The sequence below is a fragment of the Crocodylus porosus genome, unplaced genomic scaffold (assembly GCF_001723895.1).
Source record: "Crocodylus porosus isolate Cpor-Errol unplaced genomic scaffold, CroPor_comp1, whole genome shotgun sequence".
Classification (NCBI taxonomy): Eukaryota; Metazoa; Chordata; order Crocodylia; family Crocodylidae; genus Crocodylus; species Crocodylus porosus.
In genome coordinates this window covers 15,807,188-15,832,314 of record NW_017728931.1, presented here as the reverse complement: position 1 = coordinate 15,832,314, position 25,127 = coordinate 15,807,188, and the positions used below count along the sequence as shown (strand labels likewise).

The 25,127-nt window shown below is 41.7% G+C and overlaps 1 protein-coding gene across 1 annotated transcript in view; it reads right to left on the bottom strand.

The window, feature by feature from the left end:
* Positions 1 to 21,813, bottom strand: part of LRP6 (LDL receptor related protein 6) — a 167,922-nt gene extending 146,109 nt beyond the window's left edge. Inside the window, exons 1-2 of the mRNA XM_019543869.1 lie at positions 21,732 to 21,813; positions 19,877 to 20,270 (exon numbers count right to left, since the gene is read on the bottom strand). Coding sequence (XP_019399414.1) covers positions 19,877 to 20,270; positions 21,732 to 21,813 — 476 coding nt within the window. The remainder of the gene's footprint in view (positions 1 to 19,876; positions 20,271 to 21,731) is intronic.
* Positions 21,814 to 25,127: the final 3,314 nt, after the last annotated feature.

Sequence of the window (25,127 nt, the reverse complement as noted above, 5' to 3'; positions counted from 1 at the left end):
GAGTAAATTGGATGCTTATCTTGCTGGGATCCTATGACCCCAGCTGACTTCCTGCCCTTTGGGCAGGGGGCTGGACTCGATCTCCTGAGGTCCCTTCCAGCCCTAATGTCTATGAAATCTATAAAATTGCAATAACGTGACAAATTGCTCAATCACATCTGATTTTTAAAAAAAGTATCAATCAATTAAAAAACATCTACTTTACACAACTATGGAACTTTGCGAGATGCTCTAACCCTGGGAACGAGCTACTTAATTAAAAAACTGCAGAAGGATCTGGGTGAGAATTTCAGCAATACACAGAACTAGAACACCTGACTCCTCCAACTCCACTCATTCAAACTGCAGGAGGAATGACTAGCCAGGACCCATGCAGAAACACACTATGCATTGTCCCTGATTTCTCCATCCCCCAAAATGAGTGGGGTCAGACAGGATGATGTTGACTGTAGTTTGTGTATTACAAGAGCTGTTTAACTGGCTCCAGTGCATCACACCTTGCATAACAACCGTCAAGAAATCAGTTTATGTTTAAATCTATTGTTGTGAAAAATACAGCATACTCTGTTTAAGACCTATGCCTTAAGACAAAAAGGTACTTACCCAAATTTAATGTAGACAATACTTCTGAAATATACGATGCTGAAACAGACTAGTTTCCTACCAGAAGCCTTGAAAATTGCAACAGACCTCTGACGGCTGCTTCCCCAACACTAATCATGTTGGTTACTCTAAATAACAGGCAACAAACTGGCATTGGGTTATGCAGTTAATTATGTATGCAAGTAGAGTACAAAATTTGTGGAGGAGTCTAAAAGATAAAGCCAAACACTGCCAAAATTGCAACAGGGTTCAGAATTATGATAAAGCTGCATACCCTCGACCATTCCAGCCACATCCAAAGACACTGCACAGAGGTAGGTAAAAGACATAGAAATTAAGCTACAGCTCTATTTCACAACTAACTTTTTAGAGGCAGAAGAACTCCCATTACAATAATTTGAACTGCCTCAAAGCACTAACACAATAAAAATACAGCAGAAAACCATGCCATGTCAATGCACTGCAAGCAGTGTTCCTTTTATTGCCATTTAAACAATAGGCCAGAGCTGAGATAATGTTTATCCTTTAATTTAAATGTGAAAAGTAATTTCACACCTTCACAGCTTCATTTGGAAGCTAGCTACAACTTAACAGTGTTTTTAGCCATACCATCTTATACGTTTACTAGTGCATGCTTGCAATGACAAAAAAGCAACCTCTCTTCCTTGCTGCACAAGAGGTACTTTATGCTGAAGCATGGAATTAAGACACAAAACTAGTTGTCAAGAGTCCACTGAAGATTTAAATTATAAAATAGCTGTTAAACAACCGACTACAGGGAGAGATGAAGAAAGAAGGGAAGAGTGGGAAATCAAAGAATGCAAGAGGTAGAAAAATAGATTTTAATTAAAAGATTTAAGGTTCAAAAAATGGATCACTAGCGTCTCTAGAGTTGTTATTCAATAAATGTTTCCACAAGCTTTTAAGGTAATATGTAGATCATACTACCTTTGATTTAAGGTAATATGTAGATCATACTTCTTTGCATGCTTTTAAGTATAAAATGTACACACTCACTCTCTCTCTCCCTTTTCTAATGATATGGCTAGCCAAGATCCACATAATTTAAGCCCCAGGGTACTGCCTTGCCCTGAAATAACACCACTGATTTGCCTAAAGTAACTCGCCAAAGGAACACATCAGTGTTGTTATTTTGGAACACCTAAAACTGTACTAGATCAGTTACAGAAAGCATGTAAGACACACCCTAGCCCTGACGAGTTTGACAGACTGGGATTTTCACCACAGAGGTCTTACCAAAGTCAAGACAAAATATATAGTACCACCACTCTTCTTGCAGTATCAAGTGCATAAATCAGAAGTAAATCTCTGCCAATCATCCTTCACTGGAGTCCATTTTTCAAACTCTTGAATTCTGATGTAGTAGTTCCACACTAGTCATTATTGTTACAGTACGCACTTGTAGTTTGGTGCTTCCCCTTTTGCCCTGGGATCACTATCAAAGGCTTGGTTAGATTGTATATTATTGAACAATCTTAAATAAATGTCTTGAATATGTTTATCTGCTCCTCCATGCTATTGGTATTGCCATGGATGGCTGGGCCCATTCAAATGTACTTTTTCATCCATTTTTCTTTGAACGTGCTATATGCAGACATGCATTGAAACCTGTTCTGTACGAGATGGATTTATTTCAATTTATAATGTTACTTTGAAAGATTCTTTTAGGTGATTTTTCCACTTGTACTGAACTTCCACACTGTGTTAAGGATTGTTTTTAAAAGATACAAATATTTGTTTTTACTTGTGCCAGACTTTCATATAAAGCATTGTCATGAGTGTTATAAATGATATTTTCCAAATAAGTTCACTTATTAAAATTATTTATTTTCAGGATTCTACTTCCCAAATTATCTGCAGGCTAATCATTTTCAATTACTTTTTTCCTTTTAAAAAATGAAAAACATCCTCCCCTAAAGAAAAAAAAACAGGAAGTGATCTATCCTTTTCTGTTCTCATTTCTACAGTACAAGTCCAAAGGGTTGGTTAAGCTTAGTTTGGATAGATTTTAGATTACAATTCTTTTTTTTTCTCTCCCCTACACACCCCCTTCGAAAAAACCAAAAAACCCCCCAGGAATGATCTTTTTGGTGTGAAACACCATGGACCAGTGTACTCTCCTACTCTCGCCAACTGAAGTCAGATCTACATTACAGTTTGTCAGCATAGCCACTTGTCATTATCACTAAAACCTGCCATGAAACAGCCAGAGAACAGGACAAGGTCACATTAGAAGAGGAAGATGCTAAGGAGCGCCTCATCTGAGAGTCTGTGGAACTAGTGACCTCAAAACCCACACAAAGCCATAAATTATTATCCATCTGCTGATGAGTTATATAAAAATCAGACCCAGCCCCTCCATATTATTTCAAAAACATTTAAGGGAAAGGAGAAAATTATCCTGAACCATGGAAAAGGGGAACATTTTCATAAACTTCAGTCAATAGTTTGCCCAACTGCTGCCCAGAATGTTGTCAGTTTAAGTACTAGTAAAATACTCTTCAGGTGCATTTCTAAAAATGGGGATGGAAAATTGAATGCCATGTTAAAAATACACAGCTTCTCCTCAGCCTCACTACCATTTATATATATTAAAGCTGCTGAGGTCAGGTTTTCAAATATGTTTGCCTAAAGTTGAACATAAGGAAAAAAAGAAAAGTATTACCTGACTGTCAGCAGTTATGAGTATACAAATCCCTCTTTGTTTTCATATATCTGAAACATGTTCCACTCCCATTCAAGGCCACATTTTTCTTCCTTTCACTGAGATATTTAAGTCCAGGTTTAAGTAACTGAAGATGGGCACCCATGAATAAAAACCCAAACTTGTGTGTTTTAAATGATTTATGCATGTTGTCACTACCTTTGGCATGAGGGATGGACTAAAACAGTCAATAGTTTTGAAAACAGCATCTTCCCACCCTCTTGTTTAAGCAGAAAGCCAGCCAGCTGAAGAGACACTACACGGGTTTTACCTCCAGAACCCAAACCATCCCAGGACATTTAAAATTGACCAAAAAAAATTCCACATAACCCAAAGAGAGAATGCAAACTAGGATGAGGGACAGCCTAGGATTGAGAAACAGCTCCCTGCTTGGCCCCAGAGGCTGCTCAGCCTTTCCCACTCCTATTGGACACTGTTGTCCTGTCCAGGATGGCTGGAGAAGGGGCCAATGCTGTACATAAAAACAAATGATCTTGTTCTAGGTATTTTTTCTGTATACAGGGTTAGAAATGTGCACTTTGATCTTCTCCAGTTGGGTGAGAAATCTCTTAGGAAAGACCTTCTAGTTGGATATCTCTGGGTTTAAGTCTCTGCAGAAGCACTGGCACACCCCAGTCAAAATCCCAAGCCTTGGTTGTAGCCAACACCCAATGTTTCTAAGAACACCCAAACCCTCACTCCTCTCCCAACATGAGCACCAACAGGCAGGGGGAAAAAGTTCATTCCTAGCCCCATGTAGAAAACAGCAAAGCCCAAAAGCATGGGATATACCCATAGTAGAGCACAGACACAACTACTCCTAAATCATCCTCGACTAGTTCTTGTCCAGCCTACATCCAATGATGGAGATTCCACAACTTTCCTAGGCCTTTTCTGCCTCCTTACTGTTTTAACAGGGAAGAAGCTTTTCCCCAATATCCAGAGTTCAGGAATTATCTAATTATGTTTCTTCTCTATCTTAACAAGCATTAAGAATTTATTTTAAATGAAAACAAATTACTTTTCATGGGCAGAAGGCAGGGCAGGGTAGCACCCTGAAAACTAACCAATTCAGGGAGAAATGAACTTCTGTAGACCTCAACCTACTTTGACAAATGGAATTATGATGGTGATTTTGTGACATTTCTAGGGGACAGACACAAATGATATATAAGGTCTTAACAATACTGTCTATCTGAGAAGGTATTTTCTCCCTAGTTAAAGTAGCTGGACTGTTTACAAACTGGAACAATGAACATTTCAGCGGTCCACCAGAAATTCTGATTTTCCCCAGGTTGACTATAAATTAAAAGGTATTACCATGCAGGAAGACAGGGAATGAACCTCCTGGGCATTTGTACACGTTTGCGCTGCAGCGCCAAATGCTTTTAAAAGTGTCTGGCATTGCAGCACATGCATTTGTATAAATGGCAAAATGTGCATCAGCACTAAGAAAATGGCAGCAGAGAGGTTTTCAACTACAATGCAAAGGTGTTTTAGTTCAAAAGTACACCAACAACCATTTCTGCATGTTGATGTGCATTTCACCACTTCTACAACTGACATGCTGGATCTCTGGCAAGACGCAGCACGAAAATGTGTGTGTATAAATGTTCCCTGTGTTGGGTGACGTAAGTCACTGGTATAGACACAGCCTACACAAGCAAAGCTGTCCCTCTGCTTTTTGGAAGAGTAAAAGTTGGGAGACAAGAGAGGATGGCAAGGTTCTAAGATGTTATGCGCTAAAAAACAGGAAGCTTTACCCACATAACTATACCAGCAAAAGAGTAGACCTGGCTGAGTATCTCCTACTCTCAAGAGCTGAGACTTCCAAAAAACAAACAAACCCTAACACCACTTTTGAGTAGCAGATGAGCTACAAGGGGAGAAACATTTCCACTAGAGACTTTCATAAAATGTCTGGTCTATAGTACCTGACACTCAGTCTCATATTTTACTGATCAAAAACATAACACCATCTTTCTACTGAAATCCAATAAACAGATCTTCAATTCTCAGCTAATAATCCAACTTAAAAGACATCTCTGACTTATAAATTATTTTCAAACTATTGTTTCCCACAAAATGCCTTAAAAAAAAAAAATTAATATCAGGCAGCTGTGGGAGAAGCCGTGTCTCTCTGGCTGCTCCCACCAGGGTGAGGCAGACTGAGCCAGACAAACATTGGGAGAAGCCATGGCTGCCCAGCTCCACCAGTCTTGCCCTGGTGGCGACAACCAGGGGAGCAGCCAGATGGCCACAACTTCTCCCTAGGCTCATCCAGCTGATCCCCCAGCTGCCTCCGCCCAGGGAGAAACAGGCAGAGCCGGGCAGCCATGGGAGAAGCCACAGCTTCATCCAGCTTTTCCCCCTGCTGCCCCTGCCAGGGCAAGGCAGGCAAAGCCAGGCAGCCATGGCATCTCCCAAGCATCATCCAGCTGCTCCCCTGACTGCCACCACTAGGCAGAAGCAGACAGAGCTGGGCGGCTAAGGGAGAAGGCATGGCTCATCTGGCAGCTCCTATCACTTGTCATGGGGCAAGGGGGTACTTGTGACCCCAAATCTGATAGGGGTGGGGCAGACTCCAGTCAGGACAGATCTGGGGGTACACGGCACCCCCACCATGCCCTTCTGGACATGTGGCTGGAACAGCAGGGTGCTGCTCTTCTACGAGCCATTTGCCTTTAAGAAGCTCGTCGGACACTTTAAGAAAGCAGACAAGACTCCAGCAAAACCTGCAGCCAGGACTCCTGGAAGACTCAAGCCAAGAACCCTTCAAGAAGTACAACCAAGAGCCCTTCAAAAAGTCCAGCAAAGTCACCTCAAAGAAGTCCTTCCAAATAAATGTTTGCTATTTACTATATAAATATGTAAATAAATACATATAAACAAGTAATATAGCTACTATCATTTATTTTATATAATTGACTGAGTACTGTACAAAATTCTGGGTTATTTTTGGTGAAAACAGGGTATTGATCTTTGGTTCAAGAACCAATCCCCCATTTATAACATTGTTTCCTGTGAGAAAATCAGTTTCGAGTTGCAACGTTTCAACTCAAGACACGGTTTTCACTGTGTCATAAGTCCGAGGACTGCCTTATGTACTATTCCCGAGCAATACCAGGTTTCTTGCACCAGCTTAGCAAGAATATGACACTGTGCAGCCTGGCTTCTTTCTTCTTTATTTTGTGGATTTTCCATTGCAAGGGACAAACTTCAATACCTTCCGCACTGTGGCAGTACTGGAATGATGCTGTAACTATGACGGTCTAAGAAACATACAAGAGAAATCTCTTACACATTTCCTGAACCATCATGACTACAGATTTTTCTTGCATATTTCTTAGGTCATCAGGGCTACAACATGACTCCAATACATTCAATTGACAACTACTGGACTGAATTTATATATAAGCCTTATCACATTGAACACAAGACTTTAGAGGAATTAGTTAATAAAGCCACCCTCAACCCACAGCCTATCATTAGCGGTCTACATAATTCACAGTTTCGTGGTTTTCATGAAAACCACAGAAAGTACTGTCCACTATTGCCAAGAAATATTGCATTGGCTGCAATTTCCTGTGAAAACAAACCTACCCCCCCGCGCCTATTATTCATATAATAGACTGGTTTTAGAATGTTCCAATGCTTACCGCAATACAAAGACAACATGACAGTCGCTGTAGCCATGCATCCCAGGGCAGAGTTACCGTCTGCCAGTGACATATACTAAGCGAAGGCACCAGTAAAAGAAGTGAAAATGTTTCTATTAAGGTTAGCATTAATTAGTATTTCTAATTTGTTTGTAGAGTGCTACATATACTAATATACTGTGATTTCATGAGTTACAATTAGGGGTGCACCGATATTTTCTTGGCCAATACCTATTAAATGGGTACTTTGTGTTGGTCTTTCATCAGTCCCATGGGACGCCCATGCCCTCTATGGGATAGGGAGGTCAAGGTGAGGGAGATCTCCTGTCCTCCATCAAAGCTGACCTCATGAAGGAACACCTTGAGAGGCTGGATACCTTCAAGTCTGCCGGCCCTGACAACCTACACCCCAGGGTACTCAAGGAGCTGGCGAGCATCATAGCTCAGCCTCTGGCATGGATCTTTGAAAACTCCTGGCACTCTGGTGAAGTGCCTGAAGACTGGAAGAAGGCAAGCGTGGTGCCAATCTTCAAGAAAGGGAGGAAAGTGGATCCGGCTAACTATAGGCCCATCGGCCTGACTTCTATCCCAGGGAAGATCTTAGAAAAGTTTATTAAAGAGGCCATCCTTAATGGACTGACCGACACCAACATCCTAAGGGACAGCCAGCACGGGTTTGCTGCGGGTAGGTCTTGTTTGACCAATTTCATTTCCTTCTACGACCAGGTGATCTATCACCTGGACAAGGGAAAAGAGATTGATGTCATACATCTCGAATTCAAAAAACCCTTCGATCTGGTATCCCATGATCACCTCTTGGTAAAACTGGCCAATTGTGGCCTTGGGTCCTCTACGATCCACTGGCTGGGAAACTGGCTCCGTGGTCAGACCCAGAGGGTAGTAATAGATGGAAGTCACTCATCATGGTGTCCTGTGACCAGTGGGGTCCCCCAAGGCTCTCTCCTTGGACCTATTTTGTTCAACATCTTCATTAATGACGTGGACATGGGAGTCAGAAGTGGACTGGCCAAGTTCCCTGATGAAACCCAACTTTGGGGCAAAGCGTGCACACTAGAAGACAGGCGGGTGATCCAGGCTGACCTGGACAGGCTCAGCAAATGGGAGGACGAGAACCCAATGGTGTTTAACACTGAAAAATGCAAGATTCTCTACCTTGGGAGGAAAAAGATTCAGCATCCTTACAGGCTTGGCAGTGCTACGCTGGCTAGTACGATGGAAGAAGAGACTTGGGGGTCATCCTTGACCACAAGATGAACTTGAGCCTGCAATGCGATGCTGCAGCTAGTAAAGCGACCAAAATGCTGGCTTGCATCCATAGATGCTTATCAAGCAAATCCCAGGACGTCACTCTCCCCTTGTACTTGGCCTTGGTGAGGCCGCAGCTGGAGTACTACGTCCAGTTTTGGGCTCCACAATTTAAAAAGCATGGGGAGAAGCTTGAAAGAGTCCAGAGAAGAACCACACGCATGATCAGAGGTTAGGAAAACAGACCTTACGATGACAGGCTGAGAGCCATGGGGCTCTTTAGCCTGGAAAAGCACAGGCTCAGGGGTGATCTGATGGCCACCTATAAGTTTATCAGGGGTGACCACCAGGATCTGAGGGAACATTTGTTCACAAGAGTTCCCCAAGGGATGATGAGGTCGAACAGTCATAAACTACTACAAGACTGTTTCAGGCTGGACATAAGGAAGAATTTCTTTACTATCCGACCCCCAAAGTCTGGAACAGCCTGCCATCGGAGGTGGTTCAAGCACCTACGTTAAACAGCTTCAAGAGAAAATTGGATGCTTATCTTGCTGAGATCCTATGCCCCAGCTGATTTCCTGCCCTTTGGGCGGGGGGCTGGACTCGATCTTCCGAGGTCCCTTCCAGCCCTAATGTCTATGAAATCTATGAATACTGATATCCAATTATTCACGAGGCATATCAGCCAATACCAATCTGATAACCAATTTGCAGGAATGCAGCTGGGCAGTGTTAAGAGCAGCTCCCTACAGATAAGTCTGTGGAAGGGAAGGGACATTGTGTGGGCAGAAAGGGGTAGCATATCAAGGTCCCCACAGTAAGGGAGGGAGTGGGGCAGGGGCAGGAAGGTGAATAGGGACTTGGGGCTGGAGGGGTGCCTGACCTAAAGCTCACTGAATAAGCTTTAGTTCAAGTGCCGCCTTCACCATTTTTAAATGCCAGGACACTTTGAACCAGAGCAAAGTCAGCGGAGCAAGGGCAGAGGTAGACTACTCGCTGTGGGCTCAGAGCTCTTTGACCTGCTTTCTTTGATCCAAGAGCCATGAGCTGACTGTGTTGCACTCCCTGCCCATCCAGCACATGGAGGCATAGCTCGCTCCCGCCACTACCGCTGGACAGGCAGGGGGCATGGCATGGCCTGCACACAGCTCCCAGAGCAAAGGCAGCAAAGCAAAGAGCCCTGAGCCCACAGTGGGCAGCCCGCCTTCACCCTCACCCTGCTTGGCTCTGCTCCAGTTAAAAGCATTCCAGTGCTTAAAAATGGTAGCAGCAGCTGTTGAAATAAAGCTCACTGGATGAGCTTTAGTTCAAGAGCCCCTGCTGCCATTTTTAAACACCGGAACACTGATCTCCTGGACGAGCTGCCCACAGCTCTATCCCACTCCCCACTCTGGCCCTGCGATTCCACCCTGCCCCAGCTCCACTCTCTCCCTCACCATGGGGAGCCTCAATCTGCCCCCTGCAACACTCCTTCCCTCCCCCATGCCCCTTCCCCTCCACAGTTACCTGCAGGACACTGCTCTCCACTCTACCTGGCTACATGCCTGTGCGCATCTGCATGCATGCACACAGCATCTGGAGACCCTGGCTGGAAGGCATATTATATTTATCAGTACATTAATCAGCTATACCAGCCAAAAACAAACAAACAAAAACAAAAGCCTATAAATGTTAATTGTCCTTTTTTGTTGGATAGAGCACCAATATATTGGTGCACCTCTAATTACAATTCATATTGTATCTAAACATCATTTTAAATCTAAAATTAAAGGTAATAGATTTATAGTCATATGATATAATCTACTTTTCATGGAATTTGCTATTAAATTATACAGTATATGCATCTCCAACAATCACTGGCAAGGGGTGGGAGCACCAGGAAATGCCTGCGAAATTAACTCTTCATGCTGCAACCAAAGTGTGAAAATTGTTTTGTTTTGCTGCAACTTAAATAGACCACTACCTATCATCTATATGCCACAACCCACATGCTTTATTGGTCCAGACATTAGTTAAAAAACTAAAACCAAAACAATCCACCAAAGAAAACAAGCAGAGTTGATATGCTGCACATTTCTGAGACAAGACCATGCACATATTAAAACAGGGCATAAAGGAAAATAACCTCTCTCAAGAAATCTAATATTAATTGCATTCCACAAATTTAAAAACAATGTATTAGGGTCTGCCAAAGAAGCTTGTGTATCTTTTTCTAACTGTATGAACAAATAATCTATGCTCCATTTTACTTCAGAATTTGGATGCCTTTTTTTTTTTTTTTTGAGGATGAATGTTCAAGGCCTACTTAACGGAATTCGTTTTTATGAATTTAGAGTGTAGCTGCCCGAAAGCAGAGACTCAGCCAGCAGCTGAGAAGAAACAAAAAAGTCAAATTCAGAGCCTTATGAAAAAGATGCATCCAGTCTGCAAAGGAGATAGTCTACTGAATTTAGGATCTAACATCTTTGATATCTTTTAACAAAATACTCAGCATATTATTAAGATAATCAGCATATTATTATTGAAAGCCATATATACCTCACAGCTTTCTTTACACTTGAGAACCAAAAAATCTGCAAAATTCAACCAATGTTTGCAACAACTGTATATAAATACTCTACCTTCCTCATTCACATTATTTCATAGGATCATCAGGTCCAGCCTAAAGTTTAACACCATCCTAAAGTTTCACACATAAAACATTCTGGATACGCATTCCAAACATCCTAATTTAGGCTCAAAGCAACACATTATGGGATATATTTCGTTCCAGTTACTAATGCAAAATTGGATAGCAATAGTACCTTTCCAATTATTATGAACCCAGATATTAAATTAGTTCAGCTTCAACTGATTAAATTCAACTGATTACTGAAAGTGATGGATAAAATCCAAGTTTATTAAATAAAATAAGAGTGAGAAAACTGCACATTAAGCTGCTACCTAAATATCTGATTGATACCCAAAAGCTTGTCCAACAGCTCTCTCAACTATACAGTTGGTCCAATAGAACATATTAAAATATCCTTGCCTATTACGTATTTCCTAGACTATCATGGTAAAGAGAGCACTTCAATCCTAAATAAATATCTTGCATCACAGACACAGGAACAACAGGAAGCAGAAGGAAGGGCAGTGATGGGGACCATGGGAGGGATTAAAATGATCAATCATCCCAAGCACACCAAAAAAGCTGTTATCTACAGCCCAGCCCTCAGATGCCACTGCATATGCTCAGATACAATTCATGATGCCCACCTGATCAGCCTAAAATCTGCTGTGATACCCTTGTACTGTACAAAATCTTGTACAGTACAGTACAGTAACAGACTACAAAAAGAAGCCCCCCTGCAACCACACCAGAAAAAAACAGAAGAATTGCCAAACTATAGCCAGCCCTATACTTAAAGATCAGACCTCAAGAAATTCCCAGCCCCTCAACTTTGCCCAGCTCATAAAAAGCAAACTGCACTGCTCAAACATCAAGTGTTACACAGCCTTGCTTTGGCAAGAAACACTTACCCTGTCAATGGAGAAGACTACCCCTCTCCCCTCAAAGAATCCATGGTTCCTACACATGCCATTTCCAAAATATGATATACCTGATCCAATGTATAAAGTGCCTTCATGACAACTACATGGGAGAAACTGAACAGCAACTGTGCACTGGAATGAACTCACAGAAAAAATATAAAGGACTTAGACACACACATACACCTCTGAACGGTTATTCTATGAGAAACATGTTCCCGTCTCAGACCTTGCTATTTTTATGTTCAAGGGAAATATATCCAAGACTTTTAAAAGGTGAAGTTGGGAACAAAAATTCATAAGTTGGCCAGACACTAAGGGCTCCTATATACATGCAGGTAGGCTGCTCCAACACGCTATAATTACTCGATTACACAAGTCTGCTAGAACGTGGTAATTACCGCACTGCAGCAGACCGGAGTGTCACATGTATCAGAATTCCCACATTGAAAAATGGCGGCGGGGCACATAAAACTAAAGCTTGTTCGATAAGCTTTAGTTCAAACTGCCTCATCACCATTTTTCAGCACAAGGACACCGATATATGTGATGCCCCAGGCACTTTAATTAATTAATAAAATGTCCTGTCCCAGAGCACATCTATAAACGCCCTAAGAACCAAGGACTAAATGTTGATATCAGGCTTATGGCAAATTCTAATTAGTCTAATTCCTGAATTCCTTCTATACAAAGAAGGTGAGATTGGGGTCTATCAGAAGGGAGGAAGGTCAATCTCCCAGTAATCGGCCTCTTTTCTTTTGCTAATTGTGTCTGCTACCCCTGAGAATCTCTCTCAACCCCTCCCCCTGTGCTGTGCTTCACTATGCTGTGCCTGGCTTCCTGTAATCCGATACCTAAGGAAGAATGCCCTGTATCGGAAAGCTTGTCTAACTTTCTTCCAAATACATTGTTGATCCAATAAAAGATATCACACTAAGAAATTCTTACTTCTCACTAACTAGAACAAACAGCTAATTGATTCAGATTGCTCTACCATATTTACTGGAGTCATTTCACCAGGGAAGAAAGGGATATATAAAATGTAAGATATCAGTAAAAATCTTGTGTTAAATGTTTAAACAAACAGTTTCCAGCACACATTACATTTATGTAAGTTGATGTAATACCTTTCTATCCAGCTTTCCAAGAGTTTCAACATTTGATTTCTTGAAGTCAGGGCTGTACAACTGGCAACCTGCAGGCCAAGGGCTTTTGTGCAACCCCTGAGCTCTCACCCCATTACTCTAGCTGAAAAAGCAATCTGAACCTACAGGCTCCCTCTTCCAGCTGTCAATTCCTACCTACCTTTGCCCCAGAGGGGCAAGGCAGTGAATTAGCAACAAAGTGACAGGTCTCAAAGAGGCTAATAAAAAAGTCTAGATTAGCTTTGGTAGCATATGATATGCACCAGATGTAGAGACAACATTATCATCAGATACGTTCATTTGCATCTAGGCATGTAAAGCATGCTTGCTTTCTTCTTTCAGAGGAGCAAAAATTATTTAGGGAACTAAAAAAGCATATGTAACTAGAGGAGTATCAAATGAAAAAGAGTGCAAGAGAGAAAAAAACTCCATCTCTAGAGAAGGTCTAAACTTGTTAGGGGAAGCTCACACAAACCATTATATACAGAAATCAAATGAAGCTATCATGAAAGTGTAGGGCATTTGTACACAATGCTGCAGCACATGCAGTTGTATAAGTGGCGAAATGCACATCAATTCTGAGAAAATGGTGGTGGCGCACTTTTGAACCACACCTGTGGTATGTTTTAGTTCGAAGATGGGTTTAGTTCAAAAGCACACCACTGCCACTTTCTGCATGCTGACATACACTTCTCCGCTTATACAACCGCACGCAGCGCAGCGCAGCACAGCACAGCAGTGTGCATCAGCCGGAGTGCACAGTAGGTTCCAACCCACCAGATCTCCAGTGCATTGTGGGACAGAAATGTATGTGTAATGCCCATAATATACGGTTTAGCTTTGGACTCTACTTCCATCCATGAATTGAAAACTGTTTTACAACACCATGAACTGATTTTATAGTTCCACTTTGAAGAGTTTATTTGCTAGTGGTCATAGTAATTCTAGAACAGTTTGAATCGAAACACCCCTGAAATCAAAGAGAAAGAAGTCAGAGGTTCCAAAAGAGACTTAAAATTTCATTTAACCAGAAATGAGAAAAGTCATTTTCTTTGGGTAGCACTTTAATCTTGAGACAATGTGATCAACTTTTGGAGGGAAGGGGGAGGCTAGGGAAAGGGAAGAGTTTTATGACCATGATTACTTGATTTAGTCCTCTGGGTAGACAAGGGCCAAAGACATATTAGTAAGATAACAGTAAACAGAGTCTAAACAGTTGTTGGAATACCTACTAGTCTTAACATAAAGGATTTACTCAACAAGACAAGTCATAAATATTTAAACAGATACTATACTTCCTAGTGGGCATACATTCTGCTGTTTCTGTCAGGTCTTAAAGCAGAAAGTGATTGTTTTTTCTGGGGGGGGTTTTGTGGTCCTTGATCTCTAGGCCAGTGAGATCTACTGATTTCTGGGAACCGATTGCTCCACGCTTATTGGTGTTCACCTTTGCCCTCCACAGGTTAAAAAAAATCTTGTCTACACCAAAACAGTTTGTACCGATTATCCTGTGGGGCAGCTGTAACTGATTAAAAACAGTTTAAGTTTTAATAAAAGTCAGACCAAACAGTTTCAGAGTGACTGAGACCTAGTCAAAGGCAAGTCTTCCTGAAACATACTGAAAACTCCCACTTCTTTCAAACAAGATGAGGCAAGTATCCTATATCCTTTCCCCTCCTTCTGAGCCACACACACAGTTGGTTCATTTCACTGCCAGAAGGATGAAAAATAACCATGTCAAATAAATTACAGCATGTGAATACAAAAAACTTAAACATGAGAACATAGCTAACACAGTTGTTTAGCAAGACCATTCTATATTTTAAGTTATGTTGGTTAAGCAAGGCAGGGAAAGCGGGGTAGAGGATGGAGAAAAAGGTCAGATTAATCCCTGGACATAAACCACCAAATATTGGGGCACACACATAAAATGAGTAAGTTTGTTTTTAACATTGTTGGTAGGGGTTATCCCGTTGATTTTCCACAACTCTCTGGCAATGCTATGATATTCCCCAAGGAAATGTTAGCTTTTCCCCCAGAATGGTCAGCATAGTTCTGAGCTCCAATCTCAGAGATGGGGAAGAAAGGGAACATCTTTGTGCTTTGAGAACTGGATTTAAAAACAATATAAACAAAAAATCAAAACCCCATAAAGAAATGTATTTTCTTGAAAAATAGCCAAAAAATGAATAATGTTTTACTGAAATACACTCTGCAATGTCATTATATATTTATGTATTTAACATCTCTCTCTGCAGACTTCATTATGAAAATAAAGTCTCCCTACTTAGCTTAGCTCGATTAGGAAGCCAGACTGGCCAACTGGACTTCCAGTTCCCAAACAGTAACAAAAGCAACATTTTTATCTGGGGTCTTTAGGCCTGCAATAGAAAGTTTCAAACAAACTTAAAAAATAAGAATCAGCTGAACTAAATAAGAATCTGATTAAGCACAATACTATAAATTCATCATCTTTGTTAAGTTAATGCCTTTAAGATGGTCACTATCCACAAACTAATTTATTTCATTAAACCCCATGTTGTTGCTAAGCCACTTTTTTTTTTTTTTTTTTTAAGTAGGAAAAAAAGAGAGATTCCACCTAGACCTAGAAACAGCTAGTGTGTAGAAGTAGATAAAAAGCAAATTCCAACATTTTCTAAATTCTGAATTTTGCGAATAAGCCTCTAGTCTCAGAATGCTTTGTTGCTCAATCCAACTGCCAGTGGGTAGGTAATATAAAGCCTCAATGTGGTCTGCTATGTTATTTTATTTTATTTTATTTGTTTTACACACACACACACACACACACACACACACACACACACACACACACACTAAAATTAATAAGCAGCACTGAGGGGAAAAAAGCCCCTTGTCTTATAGCTACATAGAAGGAAATCTCACTAAATACACTGTCTGCCATTAAGCGGCTGCCAAATTCAGCTATGGAAACCAACTAAGTAGTTGATTAAATGCAGTCAACACCAAGCATGACTATAAGACACAGGCCTGAATACTGATTGGAACCTACCACAAGGGTTTGTGCAGCCCATCTGAATAAAACATATGGTAGTGCCCATTAAGCCCAGTCCCCCTCAGCGCCAACTTTTTCAAGTCATGGTGAGCCAAAACTGCATACATTTTAAACCTCCTCTTCACTCCCATAGTTGAGCCTCTTTCCCATTCCCAATTATTTCTGGTTTTTCACCAGCCTTAAAAGCCTGGCAAACATCACAAAATCAGGCCCCAAACAGTTTACCCAGAATCCCTCAGCCACCCTCTCCATCAGCCTGGTACATAAGGTTAGTATGATGCCACCCTCCATGTGGTAAAGCTGGACTAGGCAGCTCTGCATCTCATTTGCACACAAGTTTTTGGAGCATCTCAAGACTCAAGACCAGAACACCCGGTTCATCATGAGTGTGGGCAAATTAGCAGGTGGATGCCTTGTTGGGGATATGTGGAATAGACAAACATGCCGAGCTCTGGGGTCACCATGGCTGCCAACTACTGAGTTCCAGCCAAATAAACTATGTAGTAATTCATGATCCTCTGGCTTTAGTCTAATATAGATTTCATAGATACTAGGGCTGGAAGGGACCTTATAAGATCATCAGGTCCAGCCACCTGCCCAAGGGGCAGGAAGTCAGCTAGGGTCAAAGGATCCCAGCAAGATAAGTATCCAAATGTTTCTCAAAAATGTCCAAAGTAGGTGCTTGCACCACCTCTGGGGGAAGTATATTCCAGGTATCTCCAGCCTAAAATGGTGACCATTGGACCTTGTCATCCCTTGGGGTGCTCTGGTCAACAGGCATTCCCCCAGATCCTGATGCACACCCCTTATGTACTTAGAGGCTGCCACCAAGTCACCCCTGAGCCTGCACTTCTCCAGGCTGAAGAGTCCCATAGCTCACAGGCTTTCTTCATCAGGCCCATTCTCTTGCCCTCTGATCATGCACGTGGCTCTCCTCTGGACTCTTTCAAGCTTCTCCACATAATATTATCCACAGTTTGTACTATATTCAAAGTAGGTGCTAAAGTTTTGCTCAAAAGTGTGTTTACGGAGTACCCGTGTTAAACCTTGCAGCAGTTTCAAAAAATAAAACAGGAAGCATGCATAAGTTTTGGATGAGCTCAGTACATGGGTACTGCAAATTGCTATAGTCGTGTTTAGTTTCAAGGTAATTGTTTTCAAATTTACTCCTCCACTTTTATGTGCTTAGAGAAAGCAGGCTCTGACAATAAAGAGAGGGGGAACAGGCTGCCAGGAGAACAGATTGTGGGAAAAACACAGAGCAAAGGGGTACCTGAGTCCCCAGATTTATTTTCCCACCAATAATTAGGTTCTATACCTGGAAAATTCTAACAAATTTATACATTTTCCATATACAGAATCTGATTATTGGGGATCATCTTATAATCAGGGTTATCTTCTGTCTGAGTACATATGCCATTTAAAGCTCGATTGTTGAAAAGGTTCTCATTCTAAGTCTAAATTAGAATGTAAGTTCCAATTTCGGTCATACTTTATGCCCAGCAAACAGATTTAATATTTGCTAGACAATTCCATTAGAGATTAGAAATGTTGCAGACAGAAGAGTTTGTTTGTCTGCTTACACCAGACTTGCCTTGCTAGTACTCATTTTTATTTTAATAGACTAGACTAATAAGGCAAAAAGTACAAATAACCAGTTTAGATTTACCTTTAAATCGATTTTTCTTTCTACATCTCTAACCTAATGTAAACCTTGTAAAAAGAACAAGGATTTTTGCAGTTATCTTGTTCTAGGCCTCTAAAATGTTGTTGTACACATTATTAAAATACTCACATCTGATACAGACCAAATGGTTTGACAGCGTTTGGTTTCCATTAGTTATGGACAAAAACGTTTCTTGTCAAACCAAACTTGAAACCTCATTGACATATTAAAAAAGCAGGGCCTATGTCGCAACAGAAACCCTCCTTCAACCTGGCAAGACAAATGGATTCTTAAAATTTCATTTTTAGGCAATTACTTTCCTGAATTAATACAGAGAACATCAAACTATTTTTGTAAGTTTAACACACTAATATGGTCTTAATGCAATCAACTCTTGGGTGACACACAAAAACCCTATTCATCCTAAAAGCGATTAGCAAGTCTTTTCTCTCTGGTAGATTTTTTTCCATTAATAATTTTATTGTATTATGTTCATATTGCATAAAATTACACAATTAGTATATTAAATTTATTTTACTGAGTTTAAAAATTAAAAATATTTGAAGCTACTGGTGAAGGGAAGGAGGAAGGCTATCCTTTTTTTGTATGCTATTGTATTCACCTACTTCTAAAATCATTCAGAAACAAAGGACTGGAAAATGGAAGTTTCATTTTTCTCACTATACCTTGCCCAAACTATTTCAGGGGGGAAAAATTAAAGACCTTAAGAATATTTGATTGTAATATTGCTATGAAGTTTGGCAATAAAACATTTACCATATAGGCCATGTCCAGACGAGTATAGACTTTTGCTTCCCCTGTGACAAGTAGCAGCAGCACACTTTGTGCCATTGCTACTTCTCCCTGGGGAATGCTGGTGCCCTGCACATCCTGGTGCATTACAGGTTACTGAATGGAGTAGGAAAGGCTGGGGCCAGCAACCGTGCGCTGGTCCCAACAACCATACCAGGAAGAGGGGGCAGCCATGGCACTCCTGCAGCTGATAGCCTGGCCAGCAACTAGAGTGTGGCTCCGGCCAGGTAGGCTCCAGTGTTGAGGCAGCACATGCACCACCCCACTTTTTTTGGCATGGGGTTTGGGTTTTTTTTTGACTCTGGGATTTACCAGGGTCAAAAAAAACCCCTCGCACTGCAAGACAGTAGCACGGGGAACATCTACATTTGTGGTGCCACATGCCGTGTCTAGATGAGCACGTGCATCCAGTCGTAGATTCCTGCAGGTGCAAGGATCAGAGTATGGGGGGGAAGAGGCAAAAGGAAAGAAGCATGAATTAGATTAAAATATGTATTAAAAAACAGGCTGTAAAAAAAAAAAAACAACACATTCCCCCCCCATCTTTTCCAAACAAGAAAAAAAAAGACAAGATTTAAAAATGTCTTGGCAGAATTCAGTTTATAAAATAAATCAGCATATTTATTTTGTCTTAATGTTACAGATGCAGGCAGAAGGATTTCACAAATGACCATCCTACACCTTTATTTAATATCACAAAACTACCACTGAATATCACTTGTTTTATAGCCAAGATTCAGGAGACTCCCAGGAAGAGACCAAACAGATAATATTGATAATACTGCATGTCAAGCTTGAAGTCCACAAATAGAACCTGAAGTCCAAGTTAGGATGCATAAAGCTTGTACTGTGCCTGGATTTAGCCAGTTCTATAATACCATCTCAATTTTATGGGAATTCCTCAACAGGGATTAGGGAGAAACTTGCAATAATTGTCAATTCAAAAGTGCTAAAACTTGTCCCCAACACACAATAACATGTGACAATGGTGGTTTCTCTCACCTCACAAAGCCATTACAATTAAGTGTAAAAACCAATAATGAATGAAGGGGGGGGAAACCCTCATTCACAACACATAAGCTTAAGTTTACACTATAGATAAGCAAAGGGAAAGGGAACCATGTCCTACACTACTAGTCAAAGTAGTAAAATATTTCTTTCAGTGTGGTTTGCTTGCAAATCTGATGGTCAGCAAAAAACCTCTCTTGAAATCCAACACAAATCAAACAGTACACAATACAAAACAAAACAGTATTTCAGATTCTTATTTTCATATAAGAGTAATTGTAAGAAAAGCAGAAATGCTGTCTGGCATACAAATTACTTATATTTAAGGATAAAATGGCAATCTTCTGTTACATATTAAGTACGCACATAGTTCACTGAACTTACAGGTACCAGAGGTTTTAAAACAATTAAAGAAAGACTTACCCTCTTGCAGGATCTAAGGCAATGGCTCTGGGCTGATCCAATTCTTGCCAGAATAAAACCTTTCTCAAAGATCCATCTAAATTGGAAACTTCAATCCGATTTGTTTCAGAATCTGTCCAGTAGAGTTTTTCCCCCAACCAGTCACATGCCAGCCCATCCGGTGACAAAAGGCCAGAAACGACCACATTCTGCACACTCCCAGTTTTATTAAAGTCTGTTCGTTTAATGGCTTCTTCACTTACATCACTCCAGTATATCAATCCCTGGACAAACACAAAGTCCACTGCAGCTGCATCCTCCAAACCACCCACGACCACCGTAGCATTCTCTTTCCCGTTTGCAGCATCCACCAATCTTAGATCACGTCGGTTTGCATACAGCAAGAGCGGAGCAGCTTTAATTGGGGGACATGAAAAGAGACACATTAATGTAAGTTAGGTTACATACAATTTAGAGCTATGGTCGTTTTACAAACTTGGTAAATAAGGAAAGCCAAAATAACTAGATAACCTGAAGCCACGTATTCAAATCCTAGTAAGACTCTCTCAACCCTTCATCAGTTTGAAGGAGATAAATTAGTAACTTGCACTTCACTCTCCTAGGGTGTGTGCAATTCAACTGAGATCTTTTAAAAGAAAACTGAAGTGCCCTACATTGTAACTCAAGATACTTCCTCCTAGGAGAAAGATATTTAAGCAGTGTTTGAAGGAGAAAGCAAGACAGGGTATCTTGTGCTACATGACCTATTCCCCAGCAACACAAAGGACAATATTTTTAGAGGGACTTCTTGCATACAATCTGCAGCAGTTTGAGATGAAAGACACTATATAAATTTTAAATAGTACTACAAGAGGAAGAAAAGGCAAAGCTCAAAAAATTGTACAATCCATTCTTTCACATATATCCCTGTCACTCTACATTTAGCTTTCTGATCCAGAGCTTTTCTTTCTGCATGTCTCATTTGCCTACCACATTAGGCTGTCCTGGACAGTCACTCCAGCTTTCACATATCAGCCACGAAAACTGAGCAAGGTAACTGATGAAAGCTAGTAGAGTACTGAATGGTCTGAAGAATATTCCACCTTCAGGTGTACAATATTAAATATTTGTAAGAACAGGTTTTTAAAAAGTAAATACAAACAAAAAACCATTATCAAAACTACAACAGCCCTCCTCTATGGCTGATCACATACTCCAGTAATGAGAACATGCAAATAACTGCTATTAAGCACTCCAACTGAGAGCAATGAAATAATGACATGCACCTAACAACATGCAAAATATACTTATGCAAGTGCCAGCTACAGGCACTTTCACCAAAGAAAATCCAGCATTTACTGGAGTCAAACTGCACGTAGTTGGATGATGGCAGTAGCATCTGCATTTTATTAAAAAGATAGTGTTTTTATGAATTATCAGAAGAAACACAATGTATACATATGATAATATAACGTTTTATGATGCTGAAACTAGAAAGCCGTGTGCACTTTGGGTCAATCTACATTTTTATATGTGATCTTAGAAATAAGCTTTTATAAGACCACTCCCTGCATTTATGCTTGTCTTGAGGAAACTGTTACCGTAACTGGGAGACAGGTTAGGAAGGTAGGAAGCAATTAAGATCTTTAATATCCCATCACTTTCTGAAGCAAAAAATAATTGATTTTTTAAAGTATTTCAAAATATAGCAACTATTTAGTCTTTCTGTTACAAGCGCTGCATCCAAAGCCGATTCACGCCCACTGAGCTCTCCATATTAAACAAGTATAATTAAACACATTATGCAGATTTCAAGTTTAGGGCTGTCCTTAATCTGTTCAAAATCTTAATTTAAAGCAAAACATTGGTTTCTGACAAAGAATTTCAACAGGGTTAAAGATCTCTGTGAATTTGGTGAACCCTACATTCATTGTAACAAATTCATTATCTTCCTCCATTCTGCTCCTCCTCATCCTCTCCCTACCCCTTCCCAAAAGGCCTTATGCCCCACGTCACCCCAAGACAAAAAACAGACTATGCTAACCTGCATGTTTAAAGTTGTTTAAGATAGGTCATGGAACCATAAGAAAGTAGGGCTGGAAGGGACCTCGCAAGAACCTCAGTGCAGCCTCCTGCTTGGCAGGAGCACCCCCAACTAAATCACCTAGCCAAGTGTCTGCATAACCTATTATTGAAAACTTCCAAGAATGGAGTGCATTCTGCAAAAATGGGTTATTCAAACAAGTGATAAAAAAGACTGCCATAAGATTCTAACTTGTAAGAACCAATTAGTGGCTCAGTGCAGTCTCATACAGTATGGGTATACAGCAGACTAGCAGTATACATTCAGTATCTGAATAAGATAAATCCAGGCACAAATGACTACAAGCTGCATTATTATGTACAACACGAAGTGAGGGTATCCATGCACTGAACTGGAACACCAGACACGTCAAGCATAATTGCTAAGGCCTGAAGACACGGCTGAGCCCAACACAACTGCACTGCATAGATTATTCAGTCTTTGTCGGAACTCAGTGCTAGCTGAGGAATGATTCAGGAAGATTCTCTCTTTGTAAGCAATACAAGATATCTGAATGACAGTTCAGAATGAAGTGCAACTACACATGACAGTTTTACACAGAGTGATTGAAAACCACAACTTAAGCATGCTTCAAGTGGATGGCTAATAAAAAGTATTTAGTTTCCAAATTGTCATAACATTCAGAAACCAAGCATCCATCACTGAACAATAAACCCAAGGGATTTTTTCCTTCCCTGAAAAAAACTGAAACCTTGAATAACTAACAAGACTCCACTACAGAAATAGGCAGCATCAATAGGAAATGCCCTTCTAGCTTATCTTCTATCTGCTTGAAATAAATAGCACCATTGAAAAAAACTGTTGCAGAAAATTCCCTCTCCTGGCATAACTGATGTGGCTTTTAGCAAGTCCAGGATTCAAATGAGCTAAAAAGATCTTTGTCCAAATGCTATTTTGTACCACACAAAGTGATCCGGAGGATAAGGTCCAAGAGCAGAAGTTTCCAAAATGGAGAACCGGCAACAAATATTTACCTATTGTACCAAATTACCAGATGGATTTAAAAACAAACAAACATTTGTGAAAATCAAAACTAATTTTTTATTTTAAAACACTTTTTCTTAAGGAAAAAAACTTTAGCATCTTCTCTCATCCTTCTGTAATTTATAAAGTTAATTATGGTGCAGCAGTGATCCCTCCTCAACTTGTAATAAGTTGTTTCATGCTTTTAAAATTATATAGAGAATGAGAAAGGCATCTTTAACTTTTGAAACCTACTCAAGCGTCACAAAATCTGCTACAGTGGCCTGTGTAATATTAAAAACCTATATAAAATTTTGGCCTTTACAACAGAACTAGCCAACTGCCCATCAAGAATGACAGCAAGGGTTTGGGTGGGCGGGGATGGAGCCCCGCTTCTCATTTCCCTCCTGCTGGTTGCAGCCTGGGCCCATTCCTCCCCACCCCACGGCAGTGGCAGGGGGAGGGGAGTAGCGGGCCCAGGCCCAATGTGGGGAAGGACTGGGCCCAAGGGTGGGGAGAAGCTGGGCCATCACAGGGGTGGGGGGAAGCAGTGGGCCTGGGCCAAAACCAGCAGTAGCAATGGGATAGGAGCAAGGCTCCCTCTAGGGTGCACATGCGCACGGCTACGCGCAACTAAAAGTATGGCCACGCACAGCCTTTTCAAGGCCGCATACCAGGAGAGGCTAGGGCAGGAGTCTGGGCTCAGTGAGGCTCTATCAGCTCCAGGACATGTCCCCCAAGGCCATGTGGGAGAGCAGAGCAGTGTCCCAGAGCCAGCGGAGCCTCACTCAGAGCAGGCAGCAGGTCCTCCCTGAGATGAGGCAAGGCAGGGATGGAGGCTGGAGTGGGGGGCTGGCACAGGCTCCAGGGAAGTACACCACCCCCCGGCCCTGATGCAGAGGTGTGGAGCACTTCCCTGGAGCCAGCAGAGACCTTACCAGCCTCCAGCTTCAGCCCCAAGCCCCGCCTCCAGCCTCAGCTCCAGCCCCCAACCTCCAACCTCCAGCCCGACCCCAGCTCCCAACCTCTCGTCTCCAGCCTCCAGCCCCCAGCCCCTGGCCCCCTTCAGTAAGTGTCCCACACTGGACTGAGGCGGCACACTCACAGACCACACTACTCCTTAGAGGGAGCATTGGACAGGAGCGGGGCGGGAGTGGGACCAGGCCTAACGCATGGGAGGCAGCCCGCTCCTCCCCTTCCCCCACCGCTGCAACCTCGGGACAGGCCTACTGTGCTTGCCCCAGCAGCAGCAGTGGTGGGCGAAGGGAAAGAGAGGAGGAGGCCTGGGCCCGATGCAGGGCAGGACCAGGCCCGAGGCTGGAGAGAAGCCGGGCCGTCACGGCGGGGGGAGCAGTGGGCCCAGGCTGACCCTGTGGCAACAAGGGAGTGGGGACAGGACGAGCAGGCTTGGGACTAACGCCGGGTTGGGGGATGGGAGAGAAGTGGGACCAGGCCCGAGGAGCGGGAGAGGGAAGGGGAGGCCCGCTCCACCCCTTCCCCAGCTGATGCCACGTTTGGCCAGGCCCGCTGCTCCCCTCCACCACCACCGCAGCAGACCGATTTTCCCAACCAGCTCAGGCTCGGTCCTCCTCCACTGTGCTGGCCTAGTCCCCCTATCCCCTGTGTTCCTGCCATCATGTTTCAACACTTGTTCACACTTTGATTGGGTGTTCGTCAGCCAATCAGAGTGCAAATAAAGCGTTACAGACCAACAGACAGACTTTGGCTTTAAATAACATTAATTCTAATATTATAAAAGTATTGATGCTTGGGGAAAACTAGAAGTTTCTGTTTTGCTGAAACATTTTTGCTTTAATCACTTTCAGCTTTGGTATGGATAGCAGGTACAGGCCAAATGCCTTCACTTGGATTAATCCATCAAAATTGAAATGATCAGGTAGAAGATTAAATCAAGTGATTCTAAAGACTTTAAGACTATACAGCCAGATTTTTTTAAAGAAATATTCAGACACACAGTAGTAGAATCATCCAAAATGCCTCCCTACCCCCCACCCCCAAAAAAAAAAAAAAAAAAAAAAATCACATCATTTTTTACTCTACCTTCAACTAATCAATAGGATTTAAGTGCCTGAACTGCTTAGGCCTTTTTAAAATAAAAAGGTATCTATTTATCCAACCATCCATCCAATTTCAAATATATTATATATAAACACACACACACACACACACACACAATCATACTGC